General features: G+C 39.1%; 1 protein-coding gene across 10 annotated transcripts in view; it reads right to left on the reverse strand.

Annotated features, from left to right (window-relative positions):
* The window catches only part of lekr1 (Leucine-, glutamate- and lysine-rich protein 1), a 157696-nt gene that overhangs the window by 82968 nt on the left and 60450 nt on the right, over positions 1-14278 (reverse strand). For all 10 annotated transcript variants that reach the window (XR_013798677.1, XR_013798678.1, XR_013798679.1 and 7 more), the window contains one exon: positions 3842-3907. Coding sequence is in view for 3 of the 10 variants with exons in the window: in XM_079621608.1 (XP_079477734.1) it covers positions 3842-3907 (66 nt within the window). In the remaining 7 variants the exon portion in view is untranslated. The remainder of the gene's footprint in view (positions 1-3841; positions 3908-14278) is intronic.

The raw sequence follows: 14278 nt of genomic DNA on the forward strand, positions 1-14278 counted from the left end.
TCAAAAAGTAAAATTTTTTTGTTTTTATGCTCTTCTGCTCACCAAGGCTGCATTAATTTAATCAAAAATACAGTAAAAACTGTAATATTATGAAATATTTTAAATAACTGTTTTCTATTTGAATATAATTTAAAAAGGTAATTTATTTCTGTCATGCAAAGCTGAATTTTCAGCAGCATTACTCCAGTCTTGTTTAAATTAATCGGGTTAAATGAATGATTTAATGTCTGGTTCATTGCAACAGTCACTTGTTTGGCTTGTGAATGAATCAGTGTTTGAATGAATTGGTTGAAAAAATTATTCAATGACAAACTCAAAGACACGTCACAGCCACCTACTGGTGAAACATGCAATTGCAGAAAAGTCACTTGGTTAATACCTACCTCTGCCCAAAAAGCACACCTATGATGAGTATAAATGCTATCGATAGGTAGACATCTAACTATAGCTTTTGTGTTCGTCCACAAACAAACTCTTAAAGAAATCTTACAAAATCATTAGGGTCTGTCTGCAGTGCCAGAGGCTGCAGTTTCAGGACATTAATACAAGATGGACAACAATCAGTGTGAGTACAGAATGTGACCTTAGCTGTGGTCATATTAGCAAAATTATGTGGGAAAAAAAGGTCTGTTTTCTATTGTCAATTGTGTAGTGACGTATGAAGCACAGTTCATAAATCATTTTCAAACTAAGAAGGTTTCTGTTGGTAAACGCAGCAAATCTTTTCGACACAAATTCCAGATTGCATGGATTCATTTTGAAATGACTGGACTTTGAAGACAAAGATTTGCTGAACAAAACGAACTGTGATTGGTTGTGTTACATGTCCTCAGACGTCATTAGTCAATGAAAGCTGAGATGCCGATCTGCCGCAAGACTGAAGATCTAGATTCGTGAGACTACAGCAAATGTAAACACTTAAACCATGACATCTTAGGAATCAAGTTGAATTGCAAGACAAACCGTGGGTTTACCACACAATGGGCCGGATTTAGCCCATATTTGCACCAGCGCAAACACTCTTGGCGTTTAAAAAAGCTACTATCAGGATTTACTAAAGACACGCACTGAAAAAGTGTTGACAAGGTTATTTTTGCGGCTGACGTTATTGCACATGCATTTGTAGGAGTTTCCCTTTCAGACGCAAAATGTATAGGAGGAGAGTATTTAAATGAATCATGCAAAGTGATTTACTAAGGTTTGCGCTCCTCAATGTACTGGTATTTCCACCATTATTTAACGCCCAATAAAAGCACGTCTTAAAACAGACGCTAATTTGCGCTGCTCTTGGTAGACTGTGTTGGTCATTATGGAAATTATCCGGCTGGAATTGCACTGTCACTCTAATTTGTAAATGTAGTAAATCTGGCACAATAAGTTGGTAGTATTTGGTAGAAATACTGCTTTGGTTGCACTTTTTTCAGACATCCAATTTGGTAGGTGGCGCTGTCACAAAACAACTAGTGTCCTAGAAATGCGGTCCTAGGACTACGGTGGCCCTGAAACTCCGATGGTACAATCCTGCAGTGAATGCCTTAGTGAATAGGCATACGTACAATGACATAAAAATGGGGTGGAAGGGTCTCCTTCACTATCACACACTGAAAAAAAAAATCCTTAACCTGCCTGAAGAAGGACTTCCTGGAGAAACCGTCACATTTCTATTCCTCTCCTTTTATCTCTCTTTGTTTATCTTTTCCCTGCAGGACAAAACTAGGAAATTCCCAAACACAGCCGATCTTATCTGTTGGCCTCCAGCCTCCTCTCCCGCTGACTGAGGACGACACTTTGGGAAAAGGTGTGATAATGACACACTTCCCATGAGCAAGAGTTATCGCTTAAAGATCAGACAGTTTCCTCCATAAGACGGAAGATCTCTTCTGGCCCTTCTAAGAGGAACCAGGCAGCCAAAAAATGGGGTGGGAAGTGGTATGGCCTTAGATCTGAGCTGGTGTCCTTAAAAGATAAGCGCCATCCCACAGGAACGCTCACATCTGTGGATTTTTTGTATGCCTCAATCTCGTGGATAAAACATTTTCCCCAAAGTACACACTGGCTTCTTTGGAATGCCTAAACAATTAAGAAAATGCTGAAGCTTAACATATGTTCACTATAAAGCTAAATCCGAAATGAAAGCAGTGTGGGGAGCACATGGGCTTCCCTGTGGGCGCTACGGACTCAGCTTTTTGAGTACAGAAGAGTGAGAACCGTGGTTAAAGTGGTTAAAATAGATTCAGTCTGATATCTGTCATCAGAATAAATCATTAGTGCCTGTGACATACGAGTCTACTTTGCAGATATCGTGGCTCCACTGGGATGGTGAAAATTAAAGGAGCTTTGAAAACCGAGATGTGAAGTGTGTGTATGCGTGTGTGTGTGTGTGTGTGTGAGGTGCGGGAACCTTTGAAACCCGAAGCCCTGTGAGTGGGAAGTGCTTCTATCTTCCATCACAGAGCTTCACACGCAGCTTAAGCCTGCTGACACATTACAGAATTTAATATCTATATAATAATATCACTCGGTTTGAAACCGAGCAGTGATACATGGAGAGGAGGAGGAGGGTGTAAGACCTCGAAACACAGATCATCACGCACATACGTGCCGCTTTCTAAGCTCAAAGGCATCAGGCCTTCTTTCATCAGGTCCGCTTTCTCTCATCTTCTGTCCTTTATCCTCCTTTTGGAGTACTAGGCACAAAAAAATGTATCAAATGAGATTTAACTTGTCTTCTATCCATGCTGTAGACACAGTCCAAATGATGACGTGTTGTATTACGATTAATGCCCGTAATGGGTTTTGTGGTATTTGCCAGTGTGCCTTTATGTCAAAGGTCTCTCTGTGAAAAGCTTTCAGGTCTTTTCAGCTTTTCTTTATCTGCGTGTCGTCTCCTCTCTCCATCTCAGACTGGTGAGCAATCGTGACAAACAGCACACAGCACTTCAAACCACAGGCAGGAATGTGCATCAATCCACTGAGATGACTGACACACACTAACAAACTCTGTTTCTGCCACACATAAACACACACTCACCACACGTGTACATGGACAAACACATAATCACACCCTAGTCAAACAAATACACAACAGTTCATGGTTGTGCACAGTTTAGTGGACCATGACATCAATCAAAACAGACAAAATGAGACCAAAGATGCCTGACATACTCCTATTTATAACTTCCTGGTGAGTGAGTTCAGTATTTGTGTGTATCTGAGAAACTACTTCCAAGAGAAAAATATTATTTGTCAAGGTTGCAGTGTCATTGTTTTGACAAATTTTAATTTCTATGTTTGACATAAAAATCCATAACAAAAATTGAATCAGTTGTCAACATGTGGATAACAACTATCATAGTTTAAATACAAATTTCCGTCATGAAACTCTAGATGCAACAGGCTAATGGGTCCTTAACGCAACCAGCTGACATTTACATCGTTAACTACACGCCACAAGCTGATTGGTTCCTTTTGCATTTGAGCCAATGAGCTTTCTGCTCAACATTTGAATAGTTGGCCAGTGTTTGCTGTAGCAGTTTTCTCTGAAACCCTCCACCTTCCCCAGCTCCACCTGTATAGATCTGTTACGGGTCATTTATAAATGAATTATTCATTTTAAAGTTACAATTCATTTCTAAAAAAATATTTCTATCATGATAGCTCTCTGAATTTAGCATGGCAATGGATATTACAATGTTAATGTATTTGGTCTTGATGGAGTAGCTCTGCTATGTATAAATAACATACATTTAGTTCATATTGAAATCTCTGCTTTTGGTTCCAGAATTTGATATCTTGGCAAACCGAAGCAAAACGTCGTGATTTTTCATTCTTACGGTTGTACCTCTCTATGGTGGCGGTCTGTTCGCTCCACAACGCTTGCAGATCCTCCTTCTCCACGGACTTTATCCTGAAAGACAACAGAGATGTGTTTTTATTTAAAGCAGCGGCCGCTAACATCTGTTCTCTCTTTCCTCTATTGCCTGTGAGCGCAAAAGATACTGAAAAAATTCCCCTTCCCCAAAAAAGTCACCCAAGCATGTCCCTCTGGCATGCGCTTCCAACACCAGCATCTCAGCGTGAGCAACTAAACAACGAGTGTAGCCCAGGGCACGCACACGTGTGATGTTAGCAGGTACCATCCAGGGTATAATGGGTGTTGAAATCTCCCCGAGTGAGACGGAGAAGGGGAAAAAAAGAAAGCAGGTGGAAAGGAGATGGTAACACAATCTGACATGCAGCTGTTAAGTGTTATGTGTTTTTTTGTAACATCGCGCTATTGTTTGACTAATAATATGAAACTCGGTTAGCGAGCACAGAAGTGACAAGTGTGGATGTGGGAGTCTAATAAAACACAGAATGAAAGCAACAGTGGCGCCAAGTGAAATTATGTGACAGTATGATGAGTTCTGCTGAGGGAACAAATAATTAATGGATTTGGCAAAGCTTGTAGATTCAATTTTTTGAAAGATATTCAAATATTTGAAAGTCACACATTTCTGCTAATTTCCAATATTCTTCAGATTCACTTACTTATCATGTTAACATTTTATAATAAGGTCTTTGTTAAAGGGGTCATGAATTTGTCTTGATCTTTTGACAAGAGATCTTTGTACCATTAAAACATCTTGCAAGTTTTATAGCTTAAAATGTCCTTCTCATAAACCAGGCATTTGTTCAGTCTAGTTCCAAAAACGTCTCGTTTAGATATTGCGGGATCTGTGACGGCAAATACATTTGCACGACTTCCTTCTCAATGAATAATTATACATCACACCATAGACCCCGCCCACTGGCGTTAACGGTCGGCATTCGCCGACACTGGATGTGAGCGTCAAAAGCTAAAAGAACCCATTATAATCACTGACGCTGTCTACACTGATACCGTATACAGATGTGTGTTCAGCTTCTGACATCGATAACAGTGAATGAAAGTTTGTTTTGCTTTGTCTGTAACTCCACTCAACTTTATTTTATATTGCACCATTAAAAACAACAATTGTTGACCAAGGTGCTGTACATTATATAAAAACCATTAACCTTTGACACCATGTGCAACATAAATTACAACACAGAACAGAACAGACACAATGTACAAATCAGCTACAATTAAAAGCCAAAGAAAAAAGATAAGCCATTTTATGTGGATAATGTTCTCAAAACACTCACTCATGTGCAATAGCGAGTTGGCGTTGATACTGTTTCCTATGCATTGACGTTAGCCAATCATAACAGTGGCCGTTTACTGACAACCCTTAAAGGAGCAACGCTTTAAAACTGATCATTTCAGACTGAGGGTCAGAATAATAGTTTTTTCCAAAAAAAAAAATTTGTGCAGAAAATGTTATTAACATTATAAGTGAACCTCAAGGAATATATTAGAATGATTTAAAAAAAATCCATGTCATGACCCCTTTAACTGGATTAGCTAACATTAGCTAACATAAACTAATAATGAGCAATATATTTCTTACAGCATTTATGTCAAACCACAATAATCTGAAAAGTGGTCCAAACTTCAGCCAGTCAAAAGTCTGGCTAAGCGAGACTATTAATATGCTAACAGGGGGCTATTATGTGCCTGTGTGTGCATGAGCGTGCTTTCGTTTAATGCGTGCCAGACAGTGTTTACATGTGTGTCCATCACTCTGTCATTGCTTTGACTCATTAATTCACCATGACGTTCTCAAATTCTGCATGCTAGTCAAGCAATTGTGTCATGCAACATCTAAACATTTGCTGCATGTAAACCCACATTCTAGTTTTTCTTTCATGGTCGGGACTTGCGAATTATATATAATATAATATAATATAATATAATATAATATAATATAATATAATATAATATAATATAATATAATAGGGCTGTCAAAATATTAATCGCTATTAATCAAAATAAAAGTTTGTGTTTGCATAATATATGTGTGTGTACTGTGTATAATTATTATGTATAAATACACACACATATTTGCATTTATATACTGTATATACATTTATATAATTTATATGATATATAAATATGTTATATATAAATATAACCATTTTTTCTTAAATATATACATGATTGTGTGTGTTTTTATATATATAAATAATTATGCACAGTACACACACATATATTATGCAAACACAAACTTTTATTTTGGATGCGATTAATCGCGATTAATCTTTTGACAGCCCTAAATGTGTGTGTGTGTGTGTGTGTGTGTGTGTGCGCGCGTGTGTGTGTGCGTGCGCGCGTGTGTGTGTGTGTGTGTGCGCGTGTGTGTGTGTGGTCAGAGGTTAGTTGTCACATCGAGTGAGAAAGGTTGACATCTTCCGCAAAATGCATGCAGTTTTGTTTTTTAACTGCTAGAGGGCCCAAAATTACAGTGTACCTTTATTTAAAAAAAAAAAATTGTACACTGTACATTATAATGTTGCATTAGAAATGACTGATTTTAGTCTTTTGTGCTTTAATTTATTTATACAAATTAATACAACTTCAAAGGTTTGGGGTCGGTATGATTTTTAAATAGTTTTTGAATGTTTTTAAAGAAGTCTCTTCTGCTCACCAAAGCTGCATTTGTTTTTGATCAAAATATTATAAACATGTAAAATAACTCATATTGTGAATATAGTTTCAAATGTAATTTACTCCTGTGGGAAAAAAATCTTTTGAAAGATAGTATAGTATAGACCTTGGCTATTTGGTTATCGGATAAAACATGAAAATAATTATTGCATGGCTTATCAGACCTGGCTAGAATTGTAATATCGGTGCATCCCTCGTTCCAGCGATGAAGGTAAAATGTGACCCACTCAACCCAGATAACTTCACACACAGGACACACTCTCCCTCTGGCTCTCAGACTGACCTTCCTGTCGATCAGGACACAAGCACAGACCTTGCGTGTCTGAGCCCGGCTGCTAATAAACGGGAAACTCTCCTCTCCTCTTTCTTCTCCTCTTGCTCCTGGGGCCTGATGTTAAGCACAACATAGCAGAGAAATCCCTGCATTGCAACGTTGAATAACAATCAGTCTCTCGCTCTCTGTCTCATTCCCTCGTTCTCTAGTTTCTCCGATTCTTTCTCAAGGTCGGCACGGTACAGATTCCCCGCGGGTGTCGTCTGTCAACTGTTAAGCCTTCTGAATCCCCCCATCAGACCAACTCACAAATATTTTTCACCCTCTCACACCAACACTCCCCATCCTCCTCCATCGGCTCCCTCAACGCCGGTCCGGGAGAAACTGGGGAGTTGGTGTCTCGCAGCTGAGCCGAACGTGATGGATGGTTGTCGAGTCTTATGGAGGTTTGGTGAAGACCTTTCTTTCTTTGTTTATTATGGTTGCCTGAAGGTTTCGCTGAGCTCTGTGACACACTGCTATCTGACAGCGGGTTAAGATAACCTTTTATTTCCCCTGGATCTCTGTGACACTAGAGATAAGAGTGAGGGGGAGAGGAAAGGGGAGAGAGAGAGAGAAAAAGAGAAAGTGATTATGGGATTAACATGTTAAAGATGGATGTCTCCGTTTGGATGAAAACATGGCAGATGTCAGGTCAAGTGGACCTGAAAACAAGAACGCAATCTGTAACTCTCACATGCTCACTAGAAGTCTGCCTCTCCTAAAGAATGAATCAGATTTGATAGAAATAAATGATTTAATTGACTTTAGCTCATTGTGGCAAGCAGGGCGGGGCCGAGAGCCGCGGGAACGGAGCAATTGCAAATGAGCGACATCTACTGTACGTCCCACACCGGTCTTGAGTCTCACGGAGGAACTCCAGAAGGAGGAGTGACGACAGTGCAAGACGAGAGGACCAGACCTGGACTTTAAGGTCTAGTCCACACGTACACGGGTATTTTTATCCTCCGTTTAAAAAATAAAATCGTGTCCACACAAGACCGGTTTAAAGAAATCTCTGTCCACATGAAAACACAAAAACACGCTATAAAGTGCTGTCGAGAGTATGCCAAACCAATAGGTGTCGATTTAATCCTAACCTTAAAGCCACGTTGGCCAGCAGAAGCCTGAAAAAAAGGTTATTACCGGTTCAGGTCGGCTAACAACATGTTGTCATACGTGATATTGCTCTGACTCCTCTGTTCCGGAATATAATGGGAGAACTGTGCATGTATCTGTATACATGTTATAAGCCCTGTTAGCACAGTTATTAGCAGAAATATTTTGGCTACGTCCGCCATTGCACAGACGCGCCTCATGTAAACAAACGAGATAGCGGCACACAATCGGACGTCAAACAAAGGAGATAACAGCGCGCACTCCGACGTCACAAGCAAAATCTCCGGTTTCACCGTCTACACGACAACCGGAGTTTCTGAATATCTTCAACCTGGCAGGAGTTCGGTTTTAGTGACCGCATCCTGCGCTTGCGTGTGGACGAACAGCCAAACCACATGTTGGTGTGGACAGGGCTTAAGTTGTGTTGTGTTTATGTGTGTGCGGCAGTCGTCCGTGAGGGTCTGCCGCTTTACTTTAGTTTTGTTGTTCATTTTATGATTAAAGTTTGTTCCCACCTCTATCTTCCCTGAGCCTTTTAACTTCATTAACCTAACCATACGCACTGAACTGTGGCACAAAGCAATAAAGATATGAATTATCCCTCAAATGTGACAGGGAAAAAGGCAAACCAAAAGCAGAAACTTTGAAGAAATGAATCTAGCCACATTCATGATTCGGGTATATTTCAGTTATATTTTGCTCACATATGAAAGAAACTCAAATCAGCTAATGCTAGTATAAATTATAAATGGAACCTTCTAACTTGGTACATTACAATGAATTAAATTTGAATAATTAACCACAGGGCCCAAATTATTCAGATGAGTTGAATCAGGATGAGTTTTTATTGCCACTCATTCCTATGAAAGCTTGTTTCCGCCACAGAATAAAATTTTTTTAAACATAATTGCGACTTTTTCTCACACAATTGCGAGTTTACATTTCGCAATTCGAACTTTATTTCTCCGAATTGCGAGATATAAAGTCAGAATTACGTGAAATAAAGTTGCGATTGCGTGTTATAAAGTCAGAATTGCGAGATATAAAGTCAGAATTGCGAGATATAATGTCAGAATTGCGAGATATAAAGTCAGAATTGCGAGATATAAAGTCAGAATTGCGAGATATAATGTCAGAATTGCGAGATATAAAGTCAGAATTGCGAGATATAATGTCAGAATTGCGAGATATAAAGTCAGAATTACGTGAAATAAAGTTGCAATTGCGTGTTATAAAGTCAGAATTGCGAGATATAATGTCAGAATTGCGAGATATAAAGTCAGAATTGCGTGAAAAAGTTGCATGTTATAGTCAGAATTCTGACTTTTTTTTGCAATTGCGTCTTTATATCTCGCAATTCTGACATTTTTATCAGAATTGCGAGATATAAACATGCAATTCTGAGAAAAAAGTCAGAATTTCAAGTATATTTCTTGAAAAAAGTATAACTTTATATCTCCAAATTGCGTATTATAAAGTCAGAATTGCGAGATATAAACATGCAATTGTGAGAAAAAAAGTCTGAATTGTGAGATAAAAAGTCGCAATTACCTTTTATATTTTTCACTCTGTGGTGGAAACAAGCTTCCATACATTCCAGTCCACATAGATACAAAATGAAAAAAATATAAGCAAAAGGTATTCAAGAATAGAATAATGGTATAATAACATGTGCTCTCCCTGTCATTCTCTTTGTCTCCTGTAATGACGGCTTGGCTGGACAGCACTCTTTGAGGTTTATTAATGGGTAACAAATGGAGATGGAATCTGAAAGAGTCTATTTCTTAGAGAGCGTTACGATGTTCCACACACACGCGCGCGCACACACACACACACACACACACACGCTTCATCCCTGAGGCGCTACACTCAGACTACTGAAGCGTTGAGAGACATGCAAGACCAGGTATCATGTTTTTCTACTGAAAAACTGTGAATATAACAGGGTGTGATATCTACACTCCAGGTAACGGAGTTCAGTTCATCCGTTGACAAGGTCCAGTGAAATGTTTTGCATATTCACATTTCTTAGCTTATACTGTTGTTTATCACTTCACATCTCACCGAGCGGAGGTCCAGCTCATTTACAAAAGTTTTCATCCTCTTTATCGCTTTCAGTCTTGCTCTTTTCCATTCTCTCTCCCCGCAGGTTAATCACATCGGTGGTCTGTCACTCCATGAGGATTTAAAATAGCCCCTAACTATTCCTGACATGTATCAGCGTAGCCAGGGAAACAAACCAGCTCGGCAGATGTGTGTGTGTGATATGTGTGAAATAGGGTTAGAGGTTGCATAGTTGTCATGGGAACACATGCTGCATATAAACACTGCTCTTTCTTCCCTGATATGGAGATATCAAAGCTTTGGCACAAGTTTCCATACACACATGTCATGCTGTTCCAGCATTTGCCGAACGCAATCTAATTCATGAAGTCTAAAGTTCTTTCTTGAAAAAAAAAAAAAAAAGTAATTGGAGTGTCTTTACTAAGACGGTTGAATAATTCCGGTGTTATTCTTGTCTTGTTCGCTTGAATAACTTAATTTAGGTTTTAAAGGGATTGCTCAAACAGAAATGAAAATTATGTCATAATTTACTCACATCGTTCAATACCTGTATAACTTTCTTTCTTCTTTGGAACATCTAAGAATTTATTTTGAATTACTGTTTTTGTCCATTTGTCCAAAACAACATTGGATCCTAATTACTTCCATTTTATGTACAAAAAAATATATACTTTTACGTTCTGCAGAAGACTGCAGCATCCAAACTTAAGGTTGATTTCTCAAAAAATGAGCTTTCAGGAAGATTGTTTGATCATACTACCGAAGTTTTTCATTTAGATGCCAACATAGCCTCACTGATTTGCAGTACAGTATAATTTCTCTCTCTCAAACATCACACACACACACACACACACCACACTCTGACATCCATACCGTCACACCCACACAATTATAGCTGCATAATTTATCCAATTGGCTCTATAACACAACAGAAGCAGAAAACAAGAATAAAGCGAGTATTTGCTTTATACGCCAAACCAGAGAAAATGGAGCCATCTGGTTAAAAATAAAATAAAAATTGTATAAAAAAAATTTAAGCCTTGCCAACAGATTGAAAGCCTATTAAGAAAAGTTTAAGTTTTACTATTTTGTGTATATAGATTTATGAAAGGAAATGAGGGTGAAATATTAAAATTCCAATAAAAATACACACTTTTGCCAATTTTACAATTACAACTACAAACTCTGTCAGTAATTACTCGCCCTCATGTCGTTCCAAACCCGTACGATTTTCCTTCATCTTCGGAACACAAATGAAGATCTTTTTAATTAAATCTGAGAGCAACTGACACTTTGACGCTTCAAAAAGAACAGAAAAATTTCATAAAACTAATTCATATGAATTAAGCGGTTTAGTCCAAATTTTCTAAAGAGCCACAATCGGTTTATATGATGAACAGATTTAATTTAGGCTTTCATTCACATATAAATGTTCATCAACTCACACATCAGTTGTGTTAAACAGAAGCTCAAGCATGTTCGCTTGACATGCGAGAACCAATGAGGTTCATTCTCGTGTTATGCTAATATGGATTAGTTTTATGATTGCTTTTTTGAGGGGTCAAAGTGGTAGCTGTCGATGGAGGCACAAAAAGCTCTCAGATTTAATTCAAATATCTTCATTTGTGTTTCGAAGATGAATTTCTATGTGAATTCACTTGTCAAATGTAATTTATTCCTGTGATCAAAGCTGCATTTTCAGCATTTTCTCAGAAATCTTTATAATATGATGATTTGCTCCTCAAGAAACAATTTCTGATTATCAATCTTGAAAACAGTCGTGCTGCTTAATATTTTTGTGGCAACTGATTTATTTTTGTTTTCAGGATTCTTTGAGGAATAGAAAGTTCAAAAGAACAGCATTTATTTAAAATAGAAATCTTTTGTAACATTATAAATGTCTTAACTGTGATCAATGTAATGCATCTATGCAGAATAAAAGTATTCATTTCTTCTTCTTTTTTAAACTTTTGAACTTTAGTGTTAATTTTTCAAAGATGGAAAGATGTTGGCTGCATCAAATCTGTTTATCAACCTTCCAAACTACATTAGCGCAGACAGCAGGAAGAACCAGCACGCGACGAGCCCCTTCACACACACACACACACACACACACACACACACACACACACATCAATGCCAGAGCGACCCTGACAGCGACACCAGCTCTCCCACTGTCACATCACACACACTGTCCTGTCAGAGCGTTCTGACAGCTCATCCACACACACACACACACCGCGAGGCTCCTTCGCTTACAAAGGGGAAAAAGCAGCCAGAAAAACAGAAGTTGGGATAGATTATAAAAGGAGCATGAGCCAACGTTGAGTCAGTGTGTGTAATGTGATGAACCCGAGGGAGGTGTGCGGAGTGTGAAGCAACACCTGACACTCAACACAAATGTTTCCTCCTCAAGCGCTGCCAGGTCACAGAGCTCGCGAGTCTTCGCTCCTTCTGCACCTCCGGCAAAAGAAGAAAATAAACTCCCTTCATGAGGAGATACATCACATATTCCAAAGGAAGATATCCTCATCTCTTTGGTTAAATAAATATTCTTGTTTGGTGTGAACGCCAGTGCATTGGTATGCAAATATAATACAAAACGGCTTCTCTCAGACTGGGAGGAAGATGGATGGCTATTACCCAACTGAGCAAATCATAAAACACTGCGCTTTCCTGCTCTTCCCCACACATTAAATCATCCTCGGGGTGAGGAGGGGGTGTTTTATAGATAATGCTGTTGTATTGAGCTGTAGTGGAAGCTGCACATGCAGAGATGTTTGGATGTAGTGTGTGTGATGAAGAGTATAGAACACTGAATTCTGGGTAAATCAGGATGAAACACTTGTTAAGAGTACTCCACCTAAAGTGTGTCAACCTCTGAAATAACATTAGGGGTGGTATAATGCCCTTTTCACAAGATGTAAAATAAGTCTCTGATGTCCCCAGAGTGTGTGTGTGAAGTTTTAGCTCAAAATACCCCACAGATATTTTTATATATCATGTTAAAGTTGTCACTTTTTGTGGGTGAGCAAAAACGCTGTGTCTGTCCCTTTAAATGCAAATGAGCTGCAGCTCCCGGCACAAGGGGCGGAGCTTCAAGAGCTCGTGTCCTTTTACCTCACACACACATTGCCTTTATTAGCCTTTTATGTTCAAAACAGAGTCAGAAAGATGGAGAGACTCAAGAAGTGACATAGACAACATTCTGAGTTTGTGAATTTATTTAGCTTATGTGTGGTTATTTTCTAGTCATTGATTAACATATTCTGTCTTGATAATCTATAAATCGAGTTCTGGGGGCGGGGTTTATGTAAATTCTAGGGTTGATAATGTCACTAACCCAGGAGGAATGTCGTGTAGTTCCTACCAGTCGTTTGTTGTAGTCCTTAAAAAGCGATTTCTTTAAAAGCAAATATCTCCCTTTGCTTTGAACTTTGAGCGTCGTAACTTTGCAGATGTTGTTTATGATCAAACAGCAACATTACACACTAACTAAAGTTAGAAAAGTGAAATCATAATTAACCACCCCTTTAAAGGTCCGTTCACACCAAGGACGAAAACTATAATGAAAACGATAAAGATATAGTTGTAAAAAACTAGGAGAACGGAGAAACAATATCATTGGAATCACTTTAAGCTGATGAATGATTAAAAACAGTGACAGCGGATCAGAATACATTCTGGTTCAAAGAGCTCGAGCATTTAAAGCAACAAAACGTCTCGGTTACGGATGTAACCCTCGTTCCCTGAGTAGGGAACGGAGACGTTACGTCGAAATGACGACGAATGGGGTTCGCTTAGAAGCCTATCCTCTTCGAATATTAATAAAACGAGCCAATGGCAAGCAAATGCCATGGGTCTGCTGAATTTGCATAGCGTAACTCCGCCCCACAGTGTGGGTATATAAGGAAGTGAGCCGGCAACATGCAGATATGTTTCTTCGCTGAAGGAGCCAAGCTGAACTCAGGCTGTTCCAGCGGTACAGCGGAAGTGGCAGGAAGACGTAACGTCTCCGTTCCCTACTCAGGGAACGAGGGTTACATCCGTAACCGAGACGTTCCCTTTCGTAGTCACTTCGAGTTACGTCGAAATGACGACGAATGGGGTTCCCAGTCCAATCACGCCACCTCGGCTGTCTTCCAGTGCCCTGCGTAAGTCTGAGCTCCCTGTCGTGAGACTAGCACGGACGAAGGACTCCTACTTAACACAGG

Source organism: Phoxinus phoxinus, assembly GCF_949152265.1.
Source record: "Phoxinus phoxinus genome assembly, chromosome: 8".
NCBI lineage: Eukaryota > Metazoa > Chordata > Actinopteri > Cypriniformes > Leuciscidae > Phoxinus > Phoxinus phoxinus.